Source organism: Lonchura striata, chromosome 1A, assembly GCF_050655825.1.
Source record: "Lonchura striata isolate lonStrDom1 chromosome 1A, ASM5065582v1, whole genome shotgun sequence".
Taxonomy (NCBI): Eukaryota; Metazoa; Chordata; class Aves; order Passeriformes; family Estrildidae; genus Lonchura; species Lonchura striata.
In genome coordinates, this window is record NC_140741.1 from 75,432,562 (window position 1) to 75,456,945 (window position 24,384).

The following is a 24,384-nucleotide window of genomic DNA, read 5'->3' on the forward strand; positions in this document are numbered from 1 at the left end:
GCCTTTTTTCCTTCCTAAAACATTCCTCTTGCTGAAAAACCCCTTTTTTCTCCTCAAGGTCTTGCTGAAACCTCATTTTTTTTCTTCACAAAGTTTTCCTCTTGCTGGAAAATCCCTTCTTTTTCCCCAAAATCTTCCTCTTGTTGAAAAAACCCTTTTTTCTCCTCAAGCTCTTGCTAAAACTTCAGTTTTTTTCTTCCTAAAATCTTCCTCTTGCTGAAAAATCCCTTTTTTCCTTCCCAAAAAACTGCTTCTTGCTGAAAAACCCCTTTTTTCTCCTCAAGCTCTTGCTGAAACCTCCTTTTTTTGTCTTCCTCTTGCTGGAAAATCCCTTCTTTTTCCCCAAAATCTTCCTCTTGTTGAAAAAACCCTTTTTTCTCCTCAAGCTCTTGCTAAAACTTCAGTTTTTTTCTTCCTAAAATCTTCCTCTTGCTGAAAAATCCCTTTTTTCCTTCCCAAAAAACTGCTTCTTGCTGAAAAACCCCTTTTTTCTCCTCAAGCTCTTGCTGAAACCTCCTTTTTTTGTCTTCCTCTTGCTGGAAAATCCCTTTTTTTCTTCCCAAAATCTTCCTCTTGTTGAAAAACCCCTTTTTTCTCCTCAGGCTCTTGCTGAAAATCCCCTTTTTTCTCCCAAAAAACCTGCCTTTTGCTGGAAGCACGAGCCGAGATGGATGAAATCCCTGCTGGAGCTGAGCTGGCTGAGCAGAGCAGAGCTCAGGAAAAGCTGGGAAAACCCAAGGAAAATTCAGGGACTCGGGAAAGCTCCCAGGAGGCTGCAGGGAAAGGTTTATTTTCCTTTTTTTCCCCATTTTTGCTGCCCCAGCCCAGCTTATCTGGGACAGCCAGGCCTGGGTGAAGCCTCCTGGGGCATCCTGATTATCTCTGCTGTGGGCAGTGCTGATAAAACCTTGATCCCAGCTGAACTGGGAGCACTGGGAATGATGGAAAAGGAGAATTCTCCCGTTCCTAACCCAGCCCGAGCTCTGGAAAATAATAATAATTACTAGGGAAGATGTTTCCTGTGGAAATCTCTTGATTTCTGGAGGTGGAAGTGAAAGATTTCATGGATTGTGGAGCCCATAAATGGACGGGAGGTCCTGGACTTGTTCCTGTTCTCAGCAGAGTTCACATTGTCCATGTGGAGAAAATACAGAATCCAGCAGCTTTTCCTTGAATAAATTCCACCTTTATCCCAAAGTTTAAAACACAAACACCATCCTTGCACCTCCCCTTGATATTCCAGGACTGGAGGCTGAAATATCCCTTCCATCCTAAAAAAATATTTCATCCTGGCATGGGGTTTTTTTGCAAAAGATATCACTTTTTTTACCATCTTTTGCTTTTCTTTTTGGTTTTACCATGGAATTTTTTTTTTTTTTTTGAGTGTATCCATGTGCTCCAGAGAAATCATGGGTAAGAATTCCATTCAAATATTTTAGAATCTTCTAGAATCTTTTACCCCAGCGTGGCTCCAAGGATGAGATCCAGGGAATCTTGGTGTTCTATCCCAAAGTACCAACCTGACCAGGAGAGGGTTTTCCAGTGGCTTCCAGAACTTCCTTGCAAAAGGTGTGGATGTGCTGGGAATCCCCAAAGGATCAAGGATCTCTTTGTCTCCAGGAGAAGCTTTTTTGCCTCTTTTCCTGCCCAATCTTCTCTCCCCTCTCCCATCCTCAGCCACCCCCAGCATTTATTCCCTGTTTGCTGTTCCCTAAAAATTGCACTGGGAATTCCTGATTATTCCCACGCCTGAGAACTTAAACCTGAATTTTTGTCTGGAGATTCCTGGGACAGCTCCATCACATCCTGTGGTGTTCCTGGTGCTGGATTTACTGTGGAATCTGACGGATCCTGGATTTTTCAGGATGATTTTTCCCAGCAGGAAAAATCCCCCAAAAGGGAAACGCACATCCCAGGAAAATCAGGAATTTAAACAGAGCTTGGTATAGGGCTGGCAACTTGGCTCTGGGCTTGAGTGCTCCCATCAGGGTAAATAAATTCCTTAAATTTCCCAATTTTCAGCCTTGAGCTGGAGCAGTTGCTCCAAAAGAAATAAAAGACCAATTCCTGTTTTTTCTGCCAATTATTGGGAATATTCCTGCATTTATAAGGAAACACTTCCCTGCTCCTTGTCTGCTTCCATTTCCAAAGTGTTTGGAGCTGTTCAGGATTCTGCTTCTCTCCTTTTCCCTGTTTAGGATTCTCCTTTTCCCTGTTTAGGATTTTGCTTCTCTCCTTTTCCCTGTTTAGGATTCTCCTTTTCCCTGTTTAGGATTCTCTTTTCCCTGTTTAGGATTCTCCTTTTCCTTGGTTAGGATTCTCCTTTTCCCTCTTTAGGATTCTCCTTTTCCCTTTTTAGGATTCTTGTTTTCCCTGGAAAATTTACATTCAAAATGCCCACAGCCTCAGTTTCTCAAATAAATTCTATATATGCTACATATTTTTATAAAAATTCTCTTTCTATTTATAAATTCTCTCTCTATTTATAAATTCTCTCTATATTTATAAATCTTCATCTATTTATAAATTCTACATCTTTATTTCTTTACATATTATCTGCATTATTTTTTCTGCATTATTATTTTTTCTGTGTCTTCATACCCAGCTCTCATTTTCCTCCAGCACAGTCCCAGTTACCTTCAGGTGCAGATATTTCTGTTTTCTATTTCTATTTTCCCTTTTTTCCAAGTGTTTTCCCAAACAAAACACCTGGTGTGTGCACAGAACATATGGAATATATGTATAAATATATATGTGTGTGTAGAATGAGGCATTGTGGCAGCTGGTAGAGGCAGCTGGATTTAATTTCTTTTTTTTTTTTTTATTTCCTTGGATTCCAGCCAGGATTTTACAGATTTCTCCTAATTTATTGTTTGGGGAAGCTCCTGGGATTCGAGGGATAGAAACTCCTTGTGTTAGTGAGTGCTCTTGGAGGGCTCCTCACTTCAAATTCCATCAAAAATCAATTTGTGCTTTTGCCAGGGAGGGCTCCTTGACCTGCCAGGGAGTGAAGCTCCAAGGTGGGAACGTCCCTGGAAAATGGGAACATCCACAGGCAAAACTTGTTCCAGTCAGCAGCTGGGACAGAGGATTTGTCCTCGTGCCCTCTCCCACCTCCTACCACAGCTCCTCAACCTTCTCCAGGTGTTCCCACAGGAAGGGAGTCCCTGAAATTGCTGTGGAGTGGGGTTAAAAATCCCAAATTTCCAGTGGGAATCCCAATTCCCTTGCAGGCCCTTGGGTGTCTGGGGAGGGAGCAGCATCCAGCTGCCCTCAATCCGTGAGCAAATCCACGCGTGGGGAGTTTGGGATGGGTGGGTGGATATAACCCCGCTCCAGCCAGTGGGAAATGCTCTTGAGTTGATCGCACACTGCGCCTGGAATTATTTCATTTTTCATGGATGTCGATGCTCAGTTTGTCCCTGTTTATTTGCCAGGATAAACACGGAGCACGTCGGTGTCGTCGGGCTCTCCCGGGCAGGGCTGGAGATCGGGATGTGCCTTTGGGAATGGCTCCCTTCCCTCTTAGCCCCCAGATTTTGAGTTCTGCCTGGATGCTGGAAAAGCAGCCAGGAAAATGTGGAAAATGTCCTCATGGTACAGGGGTGGAACCTGGATGAGATTTATGATCCCTTCCAACCCAAACCATTCTGGGATTCTGGGGGAGTCTTCCACATTCCCGAGTTATCCAGGTATTAGGGTGGGAATCTTCCATGTTTCCCAAGGTATTAGGTTGGGAATCTTCCACATTCCCAATTATCCAGGTATTAGGGTGGGAATCTTCCACATTCCCAATTATCCAGGTATTGGGGTTGGAATCTTCCACATTCCCAAGTTATCCAGGTATTAGGGTGGGAATTTTCCCCACTCCCCAATTATCCAGGTATTAAGGTGGGAATCTTCCATGTTTCCCAAGGTATTGGGGTGGGAAACTTCCACATTCCCAATTATCCAAGTATTAGGTGGGAATATTCCATGTTTCCAAGTTATCCAGGTGTTAGGGTGGGAATCTTCCATGTTTCCCAAGGTATTAGGGTGGGAATCTTCCATGTTTCCCAATTATCCAGGTATTAGGGTTGGAATCTTCCACATTCCCAATTATCCAGGTTATTTGGGTAAGAATCTTCCAGGTTTCCCAGGTGTTAGGGTGGGAATCTTCCACATTCCCAAGTTATCCAGGTATTAGGGTGGGAATCTTCCATGTTTCCCAAGTTATCCAGGTGTTAGTGTGGGAATCTTCCATGTTTCCCAAGTTATCCAGGTGTTAGGGTGGGAATCTTCCATGTTTCCCAGGTATTAGGATGGGAATCTTCCACATTCCCAAGTTATCCAGGTATTAGGGTGGGAATTTTCCCATTCCCCCATTATCCAGGTGTTAGGGTGGGAATCTTCCAGGTTTCCCAGGTGTTAGGGTGGGAATCTTCCAGGTTTCCCAGGTATTGGGGTGGGAATCTTCCCCATTCCCAAGTTTCCAGCAAAAAGGGATTGCCAGCCTTTAGTGAGCTGGGATTAAATTTAACAACCCTTCTCCTCCAGGGTTTTTGGCAATCCAGGGAATTCCCACTCCAGGTAGATGGTCCACCAGTGGCTTCCAGGGTTGGTTTTCCAGGGTGGGAACATCTGCATCCCTTCCTGATGTGGAATTCCTTAGGGATATCCAGGGGGTTTTCTGTTACCTTTTTATCCACGTGGATTTTATGCTTTTATTCCAAAGGCAATCCCGGACTTCTGTGTCTCCATATAGAAAGGGTGGATTGTGCTGCTCACATTCTTCCCAAGCACTGGCTTTTCCAGGAGTTCAGTGGGAATTTTGCTTTAAAATATTAAATGTTTCCAACCAGTCCAGCACCTGGAATCACAGGCTGTGACCTCGGCTCCATGTCATGGAATGAACACCAAAATTCCAATCCTGTCTGATGGAATTCTGCACAGTGCTTTAATTGGGATGTGCTGTGAGACAATAAACCTGCCCCAGTGCCGGGAATTTTTTTTTCCTCCCTCCTGGTTTCTTGTAAAACTTGGAATTTCATTTTTACCCGGATGTTTGTGGGCGCTGTGTCCTTTTTATCCATCAAAATAAACGCAGAGCCAGTCGGGTTTATGGGAACGACGTTGGCACAGGAGGAATTACACTTCAAATAAAGGAGGAGAGAACTGTGCTTATTCCTGGATCAGGAAAAAAGAAGGATTTCCATGGAGCTGCTCTTGGGCTGAGCAGTTTGTGTCGTGGAATGAGGCTGGGAGGGGATGAATCCTTGGAAATTAATGCAGGGAGGGGATGCTCCTGGGAGAACAACTCTTCCATTTGGGAAGTTTGAACCCAAGGATTTTTTATTCCCATTGTCTTCCCCACTCTCTCCATCCTTTATTTGGTTTCCCCCTCTAAAGAGCCAGGCAGGATTTCGGATCGGGATCAGCGCTCGCTGCAGCTCAGCTCCAGCAAAATGGATCCGTGACCCGATTTAAACTCGTGGGAGCTGCAGAACGTAAATATTTGATGGAGCTGCAGCTTCCCTTGGGAAATCTGCTTCCGTTTTTCCAGCTGGATCCTGCCAGGTTGTTCCTGAAATAGCGTGGAGATGTTTTGGAGTTCTCCGGTTGCTCCAGCTTCGGGCGTTGGCTCAGCCTGGGGCTGGATTTGTGCAGAATCCCCCAAAGCAAAGCTGGAATTTTGTGTCAGAATTCCTGGGAAGGATGGGATTTCAGTCCCTCACACCAGGATTGCTCCTTGTTCGGGCAGGGATGATGCTCAGTGCCTCTCCTGAGGTGCTGGGTGAAGTTGGGCGAGGTTGGGAGCTTTTTAAATGGTTAAATATGGATTTTTTGGGGTTTTTTTGGCTGCTCTGGAAAGAAAACTTCTGTGTCTTTTGAGTTCCTGAAAAGAGCTTTTTCCATGGATTGAGGCAATGTCCCACACATGAATTTCTTTCCTGGTTTTATTCTTGTCAGAAGAAATAGTTGCTGTTGGTTCAGAAGGATTCCTGCAGAATTCAGGGGAAATCCCACGTGTTTGTCGGGATTTTTGGGCTGTGGGATGTTGGCACAACGGGGAAAAGGAGGATTTATGGCAAATTCTCAATATAAAAAGGGTGGCACAACAGGGAAAAGGAGGATTTATGGCAAATTCTCAATATAAAAAGGGTGGCACAACAGGGAAAAGGAGGATTTATGGCAAATTCTCAATCCAAAATGGTGGCACAACAGGGAAAATGAGAATTCATGGCAAATTCTCAATAGAAAAGGTGGCACAACAGAGAAAATGAGTATTTATGGCAAATTCTCAATCCACAAAGGTGGCACAACAGGAAAAATGAGAATTCATGGCAAATTCTCAATATAAAAAGGGTGACACAACAGGGAAAATGAGAATTCATGGCAAATTCTCAATATAAAAAGGGTGACACAACAGGGAAAATGAGAATTCATGGCAAATTCTCAATATAAAAAGGGTGGCACAACAGGGAAGAGGAGTATTTATGGCAAATACTCAGTAAAAAAGGCTTGAAACCAATTGAAAATCTATTCTGAATAAAATTTTTTATTTTAAAAAAATACTCAACATTTATTTATTTATTTATTTATTTCGAAATCTATTTTATTCATTTCAAAATTTAATTTGAAACTCAGAACAACAAAAAAAAACCCTTCTCAAATCCTGAAATCTGAAATTGGACAAAGCCACATCGAGCTCCCTCCTCCTAAACCTCACCTGAGCTGTTTTTTACCACACTAAAGGCACCAAGAGGAGAATTAATTGCTATAATTAATCGATGCAAAATTTGAATTATTGCCTGCCTGGCTCGCAAGTGTAGATTAATGTCGTGATGTCAAGCTCACAAAAAATCTCTGTTAGGTAAAAAATATTTTTAAAAAATCAAATGTTGAGTTTAAATTTGTGTTCAGTGCTCCACTGAGCTGCTGGACAGGAATTTTCAGGATCCAACAAAAGGTTTGTGGTGGCACTGCAGAATTTTCCTGAATTTCCTGACTCCAGTTTCCCTGGATTTTGAGGGAATGGACCCCAGGGTGGGAATGCTGCCTGCTTATTTTAAAACTATTTATGGCTTTGGGTCCTTGTTCCAGAAATTCCAGACTTCTCACGTTAAAAAAAAATACATTTATTTGGGTTTTTTCTCTGCTAATTTCCCTCTGTTTCTCCTTGCAGGATTCATGAATAAAATCTTCCATCCCAACATTGACGAAGCGTGAGTAAATCCTTCACATTTTGAGTAAATCCTCCAAAATTTCAGATACTTGCCCATCATTTTTTTTTTGCCTGTGTGGGGCTTCCATGGCAATAAAATTCCAATTTATTTTCTCTTGGGCAGAGTGGGAAGACGGAGGTGGTTAAAGACCATAAATAGGAATAAATCAGGCTTGATCCCAAACCCTGGGGAAGGGGTTGGGGAGGAGTTTTTACAATTCCCAGAGTGTTTTGCAGTGTTAATTCCATTTTTTTCCATGTGTTCCAGGTCAGGAACTGTATGTCTAGATGTAATCAATCAAACCTGGACAGCTCTCTACGGTGAGTTGGGCGTAGAGGCCACTTTTTGGAGGTCTCTTCCCTTCAATTTTGGGGTTTTTTTACTTAATTTGAAACTCCTTCCTCAGCCAAGACCTCGAGAAAAATAAGATTTTTTTGCAGGTTAGGAGGTGGTATTGCCTCTGATGCTGCAGGGGGATTTCCATGGGCTCGTTTCTGGTTAAAAATCTAGTTTTTGGAGATAAACAGGTCCATTTATAAAAAAAAAATCAATTTAAAATAGAACTTAGAGAAAGCTGGAGCTGTTAGAAGGAGCACAGCTGATTCTCTGTTTAAAAATGGGAATTCCAGATATTCCAGCTACGCTTTGTGGAACAAATCCAGGGGAATGTGGACATCAAATCCTTCAGGTTCTTCCCTGGAAAACTGATTTTAGCTGGAATTCCTCCTTGGAACTCTGGAATTCCCAGTGTGGTGGAGGGATGAGGGTCACAGCGTGGATTTGTGGTGGGGGATCAGCTTTTCCACTTCTCCAAAGGGCAAAAAAAGAAAAAATTCCGGTGGTTTTGTGCTCCAGCATTCCAGGCCCTGCCTTGGAGCTGCAGGGGGACACTGGCGTGGCTGAATTCCCTCCAAAACCACCAACCCGAGATTCCAACAAAACCTCTCAAAGAAATGGGAAAGGGGGAATTATTCCTTTCCTTTTCGCACTTAAAAATAGAATTTTTTCAATCCCTTTAAAGCGGAGCTGGCCAAAGATCTGGGGCAGATAATTCCAGCAGCAGCCAAGGTGGGAGAAACGTGGAATATCCACCAAAAACTTCAGCTATAATTTTGAGTTTAACCACAGAATAATTTACCAACTTTACAAGTAGAACAAGAAATCACAAAAATTCAGATATTACAGTAAAAATAGTTACAAAGTAAAAAGAAAAAAAAATAATATTATACAAAGGAGTTTTAACACGTGTACAGGGGTTTTTTTACTTTATACATAGAAGTCAAAAATTTTAAAATAGAAGAATGTAGGCCAGTCCTATCCCTCCTCTTTCTTCTTCCTTAACCTCCATATTCTTAATAATGTTAGCACTTACAGATTAAGTTTAAAATAGAAAAACGCCATTTAATATAAGTAATAAATATTTTTTAAAAACCTATGAACATGTATCACATAATATATCATATAAAAAATAGCAACAACCAGGGGCAGGGAAAGAGAAAAATAAGACAACAAACGGAGAGGTTGTAAAAATTGTGTTTGTGCCTCTGCCTGAGCTGCTGAGCAAACCACAGCAGCCAAAAATGACAATATTTTATTTTTAGATAGCTTACAATAAACTACCTTAAGACTAAACAACAAGAGGCTACTAAGTTTTCTTTAAAAACACGAGTTATAAAAAACAAAAACAACTTTACCACCACACAAAACCCCAAATCCAACAAGCTCCAGCAAGTTCCTGCTCGTTCCCTGCTTGAAATTCCTGCACCTGCTCCACCTGCTGACCCAGCTGGAAAACAGAATTTTATCTTTTGGTGCAAGTGTGGGGACCTCGTAAGGCTTGAAACCACATTTGGAAGGTTTGAGAGAAGGTTCCTCCAAGGAAAAATCATTTTCCTGGGAGTCCTGCGAGCCACAGGGAAGAATTCCAGGGCTCTGCTCCCTCTTCCTCAGGAGCCTTCGGTGGCCACAGGGAGCCAAGTGGAGCCCAAATTTGACAAATTAAAATCAACTTTGTGCTGCCAATGCCCCAGTGCAGTCCCTGGGAATTCCAGCTACAAGGACAAGCCACTCCTGCAGTTTCCTGGGATCCCTTTTTGGGATTAAGATCCTCTCTCCAGCTGCTCTCGTGCTCCATCCCGGGAGCTCAGCGTTGCGGCCAGGACAAACCTGGGCACCACATCTGGAATTCAGTGGCTGCATCCCACAGCTGGAGGAGCTCCTTGCACAGGGAGAGCACCTGGAGATCTCCTTCCCCTTTTTTTGGGGGGAATTCTTTGGCGAGCTGAGGGCTCTGGGTGTTGAATTCAGCAGTTGGTGATGACTCAGGAATGGGACAGAGCTTTTTTTTTCCAGGAAAAAAGCCACACTGCTCCTTGTGGGTCGTGGGTAGGGATGGAATTCCCAAATTCTGATCCACGCAGGAGGACACCCATGATGCTCACCCACAGGATTCCCCTGCCACAAGGAAGGGGAGACGGAGAAAAGATTTCCAGAACATTCCCACGGCCCATCCCTGCCTCTGGAATGTTCTCTCAGGGATGTGGGAAGAGGGGTTTGTGTATCCCCAGTCCCTCCTGGCAGTTTCCTGCTGTGGATTATTTGGTGGCAGATTCCTGGGGTGTTCCTGGGAGCTCTGCACATTCCCTGAATTGTTTATTTTTTTTTTAGTGGTGGTTGCTATTAACCAAACCATGGAAAGCTCTGGAAGAGCTCTGTGCTTTCCAGGAATCATGGAATGGTTGGGGTTGGAAGGACCTCAGAGACTGAGCTCCAGCCCTGCTCCACGGGCAGAGAACTTCCATTTAAATAGAGATTGGAAGGGTAAAGAATTCAGGGAAGGGCAAAGCACAGCACTGTTTGTTTGGAGATTTTTCCTAATCTTTCAAGCCAGCATTAAAAATCAGGAAAATTCCATCCCCTTCCTTGCTTCACCCATGGATATCAGCATTTTTGTGTAGGAGTTAGTGAGGAGTTTCATTTTCATTTTTGATTTTACTCCCTTTATTTCACCTCATTTTCAGTGCATTTCTCCTGGGACTTTGTGCTGCTGTCTGGGTGTCCAGGGTGGATTTTTGGGGTGTTTCTGCCTCTGGGGACGTGGACCCCAACGTTGTGTTTGCCTTGCAGATCTCACCAATATATTTGAGTCGTTCCTGCCCCAGCTGCTGGCTTATCCCAATCCCATAGATCCTCTAAATGGTGACGCTGCAGCCATGTACCTCCACCGACCAGAAGAGTACAAACAGAAAATTAAAGGTGAGGCCTAACGAGCATCATTAATTAGAACCCCATCCCCAGGGAGGGGCGGCTCTTTGCTGCAGTTTTTTGCCTGGTTTTTTCCCCTTCCAGTTTTAAATGGGATGATGTGAAGGAAGGAGGGGTGAGGTGCTGCTGGGTTGGGAAATTGGGAAAGCTCAGGTATCCCAAAACCTGGGATCGGCTCTGCCACATCACCCAGGAAGTGCTTCAACCAGGAGTCACCGTTGTGGTGTGAAATGCCCAATTTTTGAGGGTGGAATTCTCAAAAGTTGATTTAAATAGTGATTTATTTAGCCTCCTTTGGCTGATTCCTCTGACAGGATTGTGGGAACTTCCCTGCTCAGTATCCCAAAGTACATTCCCTGCTTTTTCATACCAGAGAAAGGCAAAAAATTTCATACCTTGCAGGCAGAAAAATGGTTTGTCAGATAAAATCTCCAGTGCCAGCACTGAGAGTCCTCCGGGCTTTCATGGAAACGGCCCAAAACCCAAAAATGCCATTGGAAAAAAGCCAGAAAAACTGACTGCAGCCAAAGGAAGCTCTGAGGACATCCCTTGGGATAAAGGGATCACCTGCTCCCTCATTCCCACCCTTCCAGGATGCTCTGGAAGGAGCTGGAAGTGCTTGGAACGTGCTCCAGAAATCCCAAATTCCAGCGGCTCTTCCCAGGATTGCGTGACAGGGACGGGCTGGAGCTAAAAAACTCTGCCACCCCTCATTTCAAAAAATAACCTTGGACATGTTCAAATTGCTGCAGAGGATCCTGGCAGCTCCTGTGCTCGGGGAAACTCGGGAGTGCAAATCCAATATTTGATTTATTGCTGCTGCTCCTGGTGTTTTCGTCCCTGGGAATGTTCCTGGTGCTTTGGGGAGGGGGTCACAGGCACGGAGGAGTTGCCCCAAAATTTATAATTCCTCCTTTTCTCTGCTTCCTCTCTGGGAGGTTTTTTGGGGGAATTTTTCTTTGGGAAGGTGAGGAACAGGCTGAGGTTTTGCTGGGAGCTCAGCACATCTCTGGGATCACTTTTCCCACCCCACGGGTCTGGAATTGCAGCAGGATCCCTTGGAACACCAGGGCTGCTCCAGGCTCTGTGAACAGATGAATCCAGGCAGGAATTGGTGCCATGAGGGTTCCCCTTCCTGAACACCCTTCTGTGGGAGATGCTTTGTCAATATTTAGATATTTTGGGGGGTTTTTTTGTTTGTTTGTTTGTTTGTTTTTCTTGATGGGCTGAAAATCCCAATACAAATCCCAATCAATGTGACGCTCAGCATGGGAACTCCCTGGAAATTTCAATTTTCCTGGGTCAAACCTTCCAAAAAAAACCCAGCCCAGGAGCTTTCTGGGATAAAAAAAACCCAAAAAAATCCAAAAAACCAACAAACAAAAAAAAAACCCAACAAAAAATAAAACTTTGAAGCTTGAAGTGCTTCAAGTTTCAGCTTAGGCTTGAGGGTGCTCCTGGAACATTCCTGAGTCTGAGGCAGCCACAGCTTCTCTGGGCAATGGGATAATTTATCATTTATATACTTACATCATTTATCACTATTAATTTCTGTGATCACTTACAGTAATTTATCCTATCCCACGATCATTTTTATCATTTTTATTCTATTTTACATGATGTAAACAACGCGATTATCTCTTACACAACTCCATTTCACATTATCGCTTCTATAAGAAACCATTTACCCGATTCATCGAATACGCCATGACCCTAAATATCCCTAAATATATACATTTTTTTCTCCTCTTTCCTCTCCAGAATACATCCAGAAATATGCAACAGAAGAAGCACTAAAAGAACAGGAAGAAGGCACCGGGGACAGCTCATCCGAGAGCTCCATGTCCGATTTCTCCGAAGATGAGGCTCAGGACATGGAGTTGTAGTAGAGGAGGCCACCTGCTTTTCAGAGAGACTCTAATTTCCTAACCATGAGAAGCAGACTATAATATTCATATTTAAACAAAGCAATTTTTTTTATTACTAAACAAGGTTTTTATGAATTATAGCATCGAGATATATATATATATATATTTATTTATATATAGATATTTATATATAAATACGTATATATATATATATATATCAATATATATATATATATATCACCCTTTAGGTCTTGATTTTCTCGGTCATTTCCCGATTCCCAAGGTGCATTTAGAGCATTCCCAACATTCCATTCTGGTAGCAATATGCAGCCCGGATGCATGCGTTGAGATTTTCCATTTGGCCGAGTCAACTTTGGTGTGCTACCCAACAGCTGCCCTGGGAGGGAGGGAATTAGCAAAAAAAAAAAAAACAAAAAAAAACCCCAAAAATCCAAACAACAGACAGGAAAAAAAAAATTAAGAAAAAAAAAAAAAGAGGGATTTGCTGTCGGATCGAGGTTTCCACCTGAGATTTTTGGCGTTTCCTCCAAGCCTAAAACCTCGAGGGGATGGCGTAAGGATGGAAGGGGCTCCTCCAGGCTGTGTTTAAAGAACAAAAAAAGAGGGATTTCACCCCAAAAAAACCCACCCAAATCCAAAGTTGTGGAGCTGCTGGGAGCGCTGAAGACGACTGGCTGGGACGTCAGCCCCTCCTGCCCTCCCGGGCTGCGGGGACGGAGCCACCGGTGGATTCCCGGGATTTTGGAGAAGGTTTGGATGCTGTGGATGCCCTCTCTGCTGGAAATTTGGAGAAGGTTTGGATGCTGTGGATGCCCTCTCTGGGATTTTGGAGAAGGTTTGGATGCTGTGGATGCCCTCTCTGGGATTTTGGAGAAGGTTTGGATGCTGTGGATGCCCTCTCTGGGATTTTGGAGAAGGTTTGGATGCTGTGGATGCCCTCTCTGCTGGGATTTTGGAGAAGGTTTGGATGCTGTGGATGCCCTCTCTGAGATTTTGGAGAAGGTTTGGATGCTGCTCCTGGAGCTGGGACTGCCCAGAGCACGTGGAGCTCCAGCCCTGCCCCGGAATGGCTTCCAGCTGGATTTATTCTTTTGGATTTTTTCCTTCTTTTCTTTAATCCCTCTCTCGCTGGAGATCTGCTTCGGACACCTGACAAACTCTGGCTGTGTCCTGGGAATTCTCCTCTGAGCGGATGGATTGGCCTTGCTGAGCTTCAGATCCACGGAATTGTCCCGCCGGCCGAACTCCACGAATCCATCAGCACCAATTTTCATTTGCCTTTTTTGGTTTTTTGGGTTTTTTTTTTTTTTCCTTTTTAAATCTTTCTTTCCTCCCCTTTCTGCACCAGCTTGGTTCCCATCTGCTTGTGTGTGTACAACGGGATAAAAATTCCTTAAGATTTAACAAAGAATATGATCTAGGGAAAAAAAAACCAAAAAACCCACAAAATTTGAGCTGAATAAAAAAAAAAAAGCCTAAAAAGCACCAATTGAGGAAGCAAATTAATTCACTCTTTGTTTTTTTTTTGTTGGTTGGTTTGGGGTTTTTTTGGGGTTTTTTTGTTTTTTTTTTTCCTAGGATGTTTGGGAATTGCAATGTTGGATTTCTCCTGGTGTCTTGCAGCAAGCTGAGAGATTTTTTTTTTTTTATTTTATTTTTATTTTTTTTGCTGCTGTTCCTAGAAATCTGCTAAGTAAATGTCTCCTTGGGATACTTGAATTGGGATTAATTGTGCATCGGAGATTCAAAGTGAGATGGATTTTTAAAGCTGAATGTTAACCTGCTGTTTTCTTTTGGGGGATTTTTCGGAGGGGTTCGGACAAGATCTTTTTTCATTTGTGATGCAGAAAAAAAAAAAAAAAATCAACCCACCCTGAGCGACTCTGGAGCAGAGTTTTGAATGTCAGACTGGCACATTTGTCATTTCCCCAGAATTCTTGGGCTTTATTTCCTTTTTCCTTTCGAGGCGTCGCCCACCCGGGGCTGGGAGATTCCAGCCCCATCTCTGATTCATAAAGCACAATCAGTTTCTTTTATTTCTGTTGCTTTTGGGGGGGAAAAAAAAAAAACAAAAATAACTCCATCAAGTCCCACTTGGCTTTGGCATGAATTTCCTTAATAAAAAAACCTTCCATGGATTTCCTTTCTGTTAATTCCGGGCACGAAGCAAAGTTTTTCCCTCTCCTTTTTCCCATTTTTTCCCAGCAGTGGTGTAGGGCTGTGGTACTGTGCTGAAGTTCTCTATCTAGCATTTGTGGCTTGTTGGAGGGTAATAATTATTTAACATGTAATGATGTAATTAACTCTTATCTAGCACGTTGTTTGCTCATTAATTTGGGGTGGGAGGGGGCCACGTTGAACTCGCTTTCCTGCTGCCCTGGCAGTTTTGCTTGTGCTATAAACCTTTACTTGTAGGTGCTACTTAGGAGTAGAGTCAAGTGCTGGGTGGTGATTTCAGTTTAAAAAGCTTCAAAAAACGAGGAAAAAAAAAACCAAACAAACAAACAAAAAAAAACAGAACAAAAAAAAAACCACAAAAAAAGCAACCAAAAAAAAAAAAAAGAAATCACAATAAAAATTTGTATTTTTTCAATATTGTATAAAAATAGTGTTCTAATTCCCTCACCCCCTTTCCCTTGCAGGGTTTTTCATCTCTTGTGGATTTAGAGCATCCAACTGCTGGATGGGAAACACTTTTTTTTTGGGGGAGGATTCCCAAAAAAAAAAAAAAAAACCAATCCAAAAATTGGGAAAGCACAGCTGGCTGTGGGAGACACAACGGGATGGATTCACGGAGCTTGTCTAGGCACAAAAATTCACATTCCCAGCAATTCCCAGGCTGGGCCAGCCCCCAGGATTTGTCCTGGGAGGAAAAACCAGCTGCCAAAATCCTGCTGGGATTCTCTTCCCCCCAAATCTCCTTTTCCCTCCAACAGATCCTTTCCCCTCCACAAAAAGTACATTTGTAAAACTTCACCAACCTCATCTGGATGAAAAGGTGGGACCACGTTGGAGCAAGAGAACTTTTTTTGATCCTCTCCACTTTTCTTTTTTCATCTTCAGGGCGTTTTTTCTTCTCCACCCAGCAGTGGTGGCATCACCCTGGGGACCCTGGATGGATTTCCCACCTTGCTGCAGCCCTTGGAGCTGCTTTGGGAGCAGCTTTTGCCTTCTCCCCATCATTTCTCCTTTCCCCCTCTGTCAGAATCTGCTATTGATGATTCTGAGATTGTAGAAAATTTCTGGTTTTTAGCCCTGCTGCCAAAGCAGAAGTTATAAACTGTTTGTGCTGATTCCAAGGTTGTTTATTCTGTTGATCTCTCACATGTTCTGCTGCCCTGCCCAGCTCTGTCCTGCAGGGCAGCGTGTGGGGCTCTGCCCTCAGTGGGATGTGACAAACATTCAATACCAGAAACTCCCTGGGCTGCATTTACAAGAACGTGCCAATATCTGTCACCTACGTTGGACAGTGTGTCCCCAGCCTGAACCAACAGAAAAATGCCAACACCACAGTGAGACATGGAGGGCATGAAGAAGGAGAAAAAGGACAAGGCACACCCAATTTCCTCCATCTTGTCCCCTTTGGACCCCTCGTCTAGAATCCTAAAATTTTACTTTTGCACCCGTGCCACACTTAATTATTACTGATATCAAACACTCAGAGCTGGTAATTGATCCTGTGAGATTGAAAACTCTTTTCCATGGGCAGAGATCACAGACAGTGTCTCTGGGGGCTCTGTCCATGGGTTCCTGACCCCTGCCAGGATCCCAGGGCAGCCAGAGGGAAACTCTGCATTCCCACACCCCTCCAGGTTTTCCATGGAAGGAGAAGCGAGTGCACACATCCCTGTGCCCCAGGGATGGTTTTTTGGGATGCCAAAGGCTCAGGGAGCAGAGCTGTGCCACCCAGCCGTGCCACCAGCACGGGCTCCCCTTCCCTCCTCCCTCCAGCAGGGCTGGGATACATTCGACAAATATTTTTCCTTATTTTTTTCCTTCTTTTTCCCCTCTTTTTTCCCCGGCGTTCTCTAGAACCTCTCCGATAGCCATGTGTAATTCAAGACATGTAAACTTCATTTTTTCTCTTTTTTTTCTTTTAATAAAATCTGTACATACCTTGAAATCTGCCTGGGGTTTGGGCTCTGCATCCCACCGGGAGCAGCTCCCACACCCAGCACCCGGCATTTTTCCAGCCGGGAATGACCCCGGAGCTGCTCCTGGGAAGGCTGATGCCCTTGGAGGTCTTTTCCCACCTCAACATTTTATTTTCCATCTCTTTAGGTGATGCTCTGTGACACAGCTGCGACCCCCAAGGTGATTTTTAGGATTTGGGGCTGGCAGTGAAGGACCCTGAGGTCCCTCATTCTTCAGCTGCGGGTCCCGAGGTGATTTTTAGGATTTTTTGGCTCACAATGAGGAGCCCCGAATCTCCCTCATTCTTCAGCTGCGACCCCCAAGGTGATTTTTTGGATTTGGGGCTGGCAATGAAGGACCCTGAGGTTCCTCATTCTTCAGCTGCAGGTCCCGAGGTGATTTTTAGGATTTGGGGCTGGCAGTGAGGAACCCCGAATCTCCCTCATTCTTCAGATGCGACCCCCAAGATGATTTTTAGGATTTGGGGCTGGCAATGAAGGACCCTGACACTCCCTCATTCTTCAGCTGCGGGTCCCGAGGTGATTTTTAGGATTTTTTGGCTCGTAATGAATGAGGAACCCCGAATCTCCCTCATTCTTCAGCTGCAACCCCCAGGATGATTTTTAGGATTTTTTGGCTCGCAATGAGGAACCCCGAATCTCCCTCATTCTTCAGCTGCAGCCCCCAGGATGATTTTTAGGATTTTTTGGCTCGCAATGAGGAACCCCGAATCTCCCTCATTCTTCAGCTGCGGGTCCCGAGGTGATTTTTAGGATTTTTTGGCTCACAATGAGGAGCCCCGAATCTCCCTCACTCTTCAGCTGCGGGTCCCAAGGTGATTTTTAGGATTTTTTGGCTCACAATGAGGAGCCCCGAATCTCCCTCATTCTTCAGCTGCGGGTCCCGAGGTGATTTTTAGGATTTTTTGGCTCACAATGAGGAGCCCCGAATCTCCCTCATTCTTCAGCTGCGGGTCCCGAGGTGATTTTTAGGATTTTTTGGCTCACAATGAGGAGCCCCGAATCTCCCTCATTCTTCAGCTGCGGGTCCCGAGGTGATTTTTAGGATTTTTTGGCTCACAATGAGGAGCCCCGAATCTCCCTCACTCTTCAGCTGCGGGTCCCGAGGTGATTTTTAGGATTTTTTGGCTCGCAATGAGAAACCCCGAATCTCCCTCACTCTTCAGCTGCGGGTCCCGAGCCGCGCCCGGCGAGGCTGCCGGGGTTCCGCGGGAGCTGTGCGGCATTAATTAGCGGATGCTAATTAACAGCGTGGCCGTTTCCTGGCTAATGACCGCTAATTTCGGCTCGGAGCTGGGGAAGGGGTGGGATGGGGCGGGCAGGGCATGGTGGCGGCAGCGGGAGCGCCTCGGGGACCGCGGATGTGCCGGGGGAGGTGACAGCGGTGCCCGCCCGGAGCGCTGCAGCTGCCGCGGCCCGGCTGAGCCCGACCTTCCTCCGCATCCTCCTCCTCCTCCCCAGCTGTTTGTCACCAGCCTGAGGTGCGACACTGTCCCCCGGCACCCTGGGGTGCGCCTCTGCCCCTTCCCGCGGAGGGAGCCGGGGAGGGACCGCCCCGCGCCCCCGCTCTGTCCCCGCTGTCCCCTCGGCCCGGCAGGTGGCCCCAGCGCCCCACCGGTGGCATCCCAGTTTGGGGATGTCGCCGTTAGGGTGACATGGGGGGGACAGGGACACAGAGCTGGTGGCAGGGGGTGCTGCTGCTCCTGGGAGCGCCCCGAGGTGTCACCCTGACATGGGAGCGCCCCGAGGTGTCACCCTGCCCTGGGAGCGCCCCGAGGTGTCACCCTGACATGGGGGCACCCCAAGGTGTCACCCTGCCATGGGAGCGCCCCGTGGTGTCACCCTGCCCTGGGAGCGCCCCGAGGTGTCACCCTGCCCTGGGAGCGCCCCGAGGTGTCACCCTGACATGGGGGCACCCAAAGGTGTCACCCTGCCCTGGGAGCGCCCCGAGGTGTCACCCTGACATGGGGGCACCCCGAGGTGTCACCCTGCCCGGTGTGACGGGGTCAAAGGGCCAAGCCCTGAGCCTGGGGCTCCCTGGGGTGTGGGGGACACCTCAGGGGGCTCTGGGAGCCATCACTGTGGGGCTCTGGGTGACATTCCCACGGGACTCTGGGTGACATTCCCATGGGAGTTTGGGTGACATTCCCACGGGACTCTGGGTGACAATCCCATGGGGCTCATTGTGACATTCCCATGGGGCTCTGGGTGACATTCTCATGGGAGTCTGGGTGACATTCCCATGGGGCTCTGGGTGACAATCCCATGGGACTCAGTGACATTCCCATGGGACTCTGGGTGACATTCCCATGGGACTCTGGGTGACAATCCCATGGGACTCAGTGACATTCCCATGGGACTCTGGGTGACATTGCCATGGGAGCCTGGGTGACATTCCCATGGGGTTTTGGGTGACATTCCCATGGGAGTCTGGGTGACATTCCCATGGGACTCTGGGTGACATTCCCATGGGGTTCTGGGTGACAATCCCATGGGAGTCTGGGTGACAATCCCATGGGAGTCTGGGTGACATTCCCTTGGGAATCTGGGTGACATTCCCATGGGACTCTGGGTGACATTCCCATGGGAATCTGGGTGACATTCCCATGGGAATCTGGGTGGCATTCCCATGGGAGTCTGGGTGACATTCCCTTGGGAATCTGGGTGACATTCCCATGGGAATCTGGGTGACATTCTCATGGGGTTCTGGGTGACATTCCCATGGGACTCTGTGACATTCCCATGGGACTCTGGATGACATTCTCATGGGGTTCTGGGTGACATTCCCATTGGAATCTGGGTGACATTCCCATGGGACTCTGGGTGACATTCCCATGGGACTCTGGATGACATTCCCATGGGGTTCTGGGTGACATTCCCATGGGACTCTGGGTGACAATCCCATGGGAGTCTGGGTGACATTCCCATGGGAGTCTGGGTGACATTCCCATGGGACTCTGGGTGACAATCCCATGGGAGTCTGGGTGACATTCCCATTGGAATCTGGGTGACATTCCCCTGGGACTCTGGGTGACATTCCCATGGGGTTCTGGGTGACAATCCTATGGGACTCCGGGTGGCATTCCCATGGGACTCAGTGACATTCCCATTGGAATCTGGGTGACATTCCCATGGGACTCAGTGACATTCCCATGGGACTCTGGGTGACATTCTCATGGGGTTCTGGGTGGCATTCCCATGGGAGTCTGGGTGACATTCCCATGGGACTCTGGCTTTTTCTGCTGCAAGGCTTTGGGTCCTGTCCCCAAGGAGATTTGGGTGCCATTTCCCCCGGGTGCCATCCTTAAGGGATTTTAGGTGCCAACCCCACGGCGTTTTGGCTGCCAGCCCATGGATTTTTGGGTGACATCCCCGTGGGTCTCCCGGTCCTGTTTCCACGGGCTTTGGGTGCCATCCCCATGGAATCTGGAGGACTCCGGAGATCTGGGTGCTCTCCTGTGGTGTTTGGGTGCCGTCCCGAAGGGGTTTGGGTGCCATTTCCATCGGGCTCTGGCTGCTGTTCCCATCTGGCTCTGCTTGGTGCCATCCCGGGTGCCACCCCCATGAAGACCTGGGTGCCACCAGGCTCGGTTGGTGCCACCCCCAAGGGTCTCCGTGTGCCACCCCCAGGGTCCCCCAGCCCCTGCGACCGACGGGGACGACCCAGTGCTGGCGGCTGCTCCGGGCTCTGCTCCTGGGGCCGCTCCTGGTGGGATCAGGGCATTCCCAGCCCTCCTGGCTCTGTCCCTGTGCCACACGCCAGGACCTTCCACCTTGGCCACCACCGCCCATCCCTGGAGATCCAGAGGATCCCCTCGGCTCCTGCCCTGCCCGACGGGTGCCGCGCGTCCCTGCGGATGCACCCCGAGCCCCAGGCGGGCACCCAGACGAGACGGGCCGCCGGTGGTGACCCCGATGTCCCCGGGGGACACCCGAGCCTCCCCGCCTGCCCCGCGCCGGCTCCGGTTACGGCCGAATTGTTCCTCCCGGCTGGAAGAAATGCCGTCAGCGCCGGCGGATCGGTGGCCATTACTAATGCATGACATCCCCGTGGGACGCGGCCCTGTGCCACCCCCCGCCGCGGCACCGGCGCCCCCCGAGCCCTCTGCACCCCTGGGGAAGGGCAGGAGGGGCAGGGATGGGTGTGGGGAAGGGTTTGGCTCCTTCTTCCTTCATCCGAGGCCTGTCCGAGGCCTGCTGGAATGTCCCGGCTGGAACGGTGGGGCTGGAGCCAGAATGGACCTTCCTGATGGGTGCCACCAGCCCTGGCACACCCCAGGGGAGCAGGAGTGCTCCTGCAGAGAACATTCCCAGCCCAGGGCACGTTTGGTGACAAATGTCTCCGTTTCCCCCGTAACCGGCGGCCCGGAGCCTTTCGGAGCCGGGCTTTCTCCCTCCCTGCTTTGCTCCTTCCCAATTTTCAGCTCTTTTCCCCCCTGACTCCTCCCTTCATGCCCAGTTTTCCTCTCCCCATCTGAGCACAGTGATGCTGCATCCAAGAGCTTCAGCCCAAAAAATCCCCCAGCCCGCTGGAACAGGATGCTCACCCCTGCCCACCCCAGCTCGGGGTGACGCCCCTCGGGGTCCCTGAGCCCCCACCCCGTTTTGAGGCCGGGATCTCATGAACACGGAGGATTTGGCCACAGAAAGTGGGGAGGGCTCCCTGGCTAATGCACCTCGGCTGCTCCCTCATCCCTCCCCATCAATATTGCATTACCCTTCCATCCCCCTCGGCGCAGAGAACGCGGCTCCGGCAGAGCCCCCGCCGGGGCGGCCGCGCCCGGCCCCCTCCACCTTTCCGGGGGCTCCTCCGGGCCCGTCCACGCTCGATATTCGGCGCAGGAACCGAAGAAGGGGATGTAAATTTTTAAACAGGGCCATTTGCTGCGCTCGGCTTACGCGGGATGAGGCCTCCGCGGCGTTTCGGCCGCACCTTGGCGGAGCCGAAATATTGACGATGGCGCGAGAGGGATGAGCCTGGAGCTGAGGGCTCCTTTCCGTGCTTGGCTTGGCACCGTGCAGGCCATCAGGATGTCCCGGCTTTGGGATCATCCCTTGGCATGGGCACCACCCCAGGAACCTCCTTACCTGGGGACCGTCCTCTGCTGGGGACTCAGGGACCACCCCAGGCTCTTGGGGATCATTCCAGGTTCCTTCCTTGCTTGGACACCATCCAAGGACCCTGGGGAGGGATCGTCCTGGTTCCTGGGGATGCTCTCCATCTTGGGGACAGTTCTGGAGTGTCAGGAGCCATCCCGGGGTCTCAGGGACCATCCCACGCTCTCAGACACTATCCTGGGGTCTTGGGGATCATCCTGACTTCTGGGGACCACCTGGGTTTTTTCTTTTCTTGGGGATAATCCTGGAGGCTCCAGAGGTGTCTTGAGGTCTCCAGGACCCTCTTGGGGACAATCTTGGCTCCCTCCCGACTTGAGGACCCTCCTGAAATCCTGGGAAGTGTCTGATGGGACCTGGGGGCCATCCCAGGTGCTTCCCTGAACCACGCCAGGCCTCGGGGACCACCGGAGGTGCCACCACACTTCAGGACCACCCTGTGCTCCCTGGGTTTGGGGACCATCCCAGGACCCTCCTTTCTCCAGCACCACCCCGGGGTCCCACAGAGCAGCATCCCAATCCCAGGATCCAGAGCCTCCTCCCCTTGTCCTCCCTCCCCTCTCCCCCCATCCCTCTCTCGGGGGGTTACCCCCACCCCAGCCCCCGCCGCTCTGCGGGTTTAACCCCCACGGAAAATCCCGGGAAGCTCCGGTGCCTTCTCCCAGCCTCCGTCCCCGCGGCCTGCGGCAACCCGATCCCGATCCCGGTCCCAGCGGGCGGCCCGGCCCCAAACTGGTCGGGCTGGTTTGCGGCGCTGCAGCGCACCTGGGGGGCGGCACTGACCCCCCCCCCCCCGAGAGCGAAATTTCTCTAGATTTGTGTTTTATATGTCTATTTTTCTATATTCCTGTTTTTATAGATGCTTTGAACCTGCGCTACTGCGCTGGGGGAGCTCGGGGGGGCATTTAGGGGCGGGGCGGGGGTTTAATCTGGGGGCAAGAAAGGGAATTTGGGGGATTTTGGGGGGGTGGGATATAATTTTTAGCAGGATGGGGCGCGGCGGGCTCCGGTGCGGACCGTCCCTGCAGCTGCAGGGCCGGGACAAGGAGGGGACCCCCCGGAGCCCCGGGACAACCGGGAAGCGCTTCCCACCCCCCGGTATCCAGCACGGGAACCGCGCCCGCCCGCACCCGGGGGTCGCGGCCCCCGGACCCCCGCCCATCCCCGGCCCCTCGGGGCGGGCGGCGGCAGCTGCGGCTCTCCGGTTGCGGTGCGAGGGGTGCGGGGGGGGCTCGGGATCGGTTTCCTTCCCCCCCCCGGGCCCCGAGGGGGGATGTGGGGGGAGTTTGGGGAGCGGGAAACCGGATCGGCGGCGGCGGGGCGGCTCAGGTGCGCGGCTCCGGTGTCCGACAGCCGGTGAGCGGCCCCGACGGCGGCCCCGGGGCGGGACGGCAGCGGCTATAAAAATGCCCCCCCAAGGGGAAGGAGCCGCCGGTCGGGGCTCAGCCTTCCCCGCTCCCTGCCCGCCGCCGCCGCCGCCGCCGGGACGGAGCCGCCGGCCCCGAGGCCGCGGGGATGGGCGGGCACCGCCTCCCGCCCCACGGAGCGCAGCCGGGGATGCAGCGGGGGGGCTTCCCCGCCTGCTCCGGAGCCCCCGCTCCGTCCTCGGCCCCGGGGGGGTCCCGCCATCCCCCCCGGGGCTGGCCGGAGGGGAGCGGGGGGCACGGACCGCGGCGCTGCCCCGGCGGGGCGGCCCCGGGGTGGGGTGCGGGGGACGGGGGGGTGGCCCAAGGTGAGCCCGGCCCCCCCTCCCCGCCCCGGGCCCGGCTCCGGCTCCACCTTCCGGGGCACCTGGGCCAATTGGGAGCCGCAGGGGGGGTCCCCCGGCCGGGCTAAGGCCGCCGCCGCCGCCGCTCCCCGCCACTTGGGCGAGCGCCGGGGCGGCGGGCGGCGGCGGGGACCCCGCCGGGGTGCGGGGTGGCGGGGGGGGTCCCGTGTCCGTGCGGACCCCCCCAGCCCCACAGTGACGGTGACCCCCCTGTCGGGCCCGGAGCCGAGGCAGCGCCCGGAGCAGAGGTAAGTGCGGGTCCCGGGGGGGGGTCGGGTCCTACCGGGACCCCCCCCCGGGGCTGGGGGACCCCCCCTTGAACCGCTCCCTTCCCCCGCTCACTCCCGGCGGGACCGCACCCCGGGGCGCTGCGTTCCCTCCTGTCCGGCCGTTCCTCGACGTGAGGGTCCCCAGACCCCTTCGGGCTGAGCCCCCCGTGCCCACCCCCCCGTCCCGGCGCCCCCCGTCCTGCCCGGGGTCCCCCCGGCCGCCGCCGTCGGGGCGGTGTCGCGGCCCGGGGCGCTGCGGGTGACAACGAAATCGCGCCGCAGCCGCATCGCCCGGAGCTGCAGCGACCCCCGGGCCTGGGGGGGCTCTCTGGGGGTCCCGGGGTGCCCCTCCCGCCCCCCCGGCTGCGCCCCGACGGCAGCTCCGCTGTCACGAACGGTGCCGGTAACGAAAGCCCGGCTGGGGGGGACCCCGGGACACGGGGGGGCGGCTTTGGGGGGCTGTCCAAGCCCCCCGATCCCCGCGGTGCGCAGCCCCTGTCCCCCCTGCCCCGCCCGGTGCTGCGGAGCGTGGAGGGACCCCGGGGGGCTCAGGCGTGTCCCCGGTCCTGTCTGGGGACACCGAAGCTCAGTCGGGTGGCAGGGTGGGGTCCTGCCCCGGGCTGGGGGCTGCTGTGGGCTGAGGAGGCGTCCCCCGGGCGCTGGGCATGGCCGGTGTTTCGGGCACTGCGGCACAAATCTGCCCGGTTTAGCCCCGAAATG

The 24,384-nt window shown here is 50.6% G+C and overlaps 1 protein-coding gene and 1 long non-coding RNA gene across 3 annotated transcripts in view; both read left to right on the top strand.

Moving 5' to 3' along the window:
• Positions 1-14,667, top strand: part of UBE2H (ubiquitin conjugating enzyme E2 H) — a 46,381-nt gene extending 31,714 nt beyond the window's left edge. The window contains exons 4-8 of one of the 2 annotated variants that reach the window (XR_014952086.1): positions 7,166-7,205; positions 7,473-7,525; positions 10,332-10,460; positions 12,231-13,275; positions 13,361-14,667. Coding sequence is in view for 1 of the 2 variants with exons in the window: in XM_077783723.2 (XP_077639849.1) it covers positions 7,166-7,205; positions 7,473-7,525; positions 10,332-10,460; positions 12,231-12,355 (347 nt within the window). In the remaining variant the exon portion in view is untranslated. Of the gene's footprint in view, positions 1-7,165; positions 7,206-7,472; positions 7,526-10,331; positions 10,461-12,230 lie in introns of both variants that reach the window. The other variant, XM_077783723.2, reaches the window with a different exon arrangement.
• LOC146763543 (uncharacterized) lies at positions 1,420-5,277 on the top strand. Its single transcript, XR_014952087.1, has 2 exons — positions 1,420-4,372; positions 4,405-5,277. It is a non-coding gene; the product is annotated as an uncharacterized LOC146763543 (long non-coding RNA).
• Positions 14,668-24,384: the final 9,717 nt, after the last annotated feature.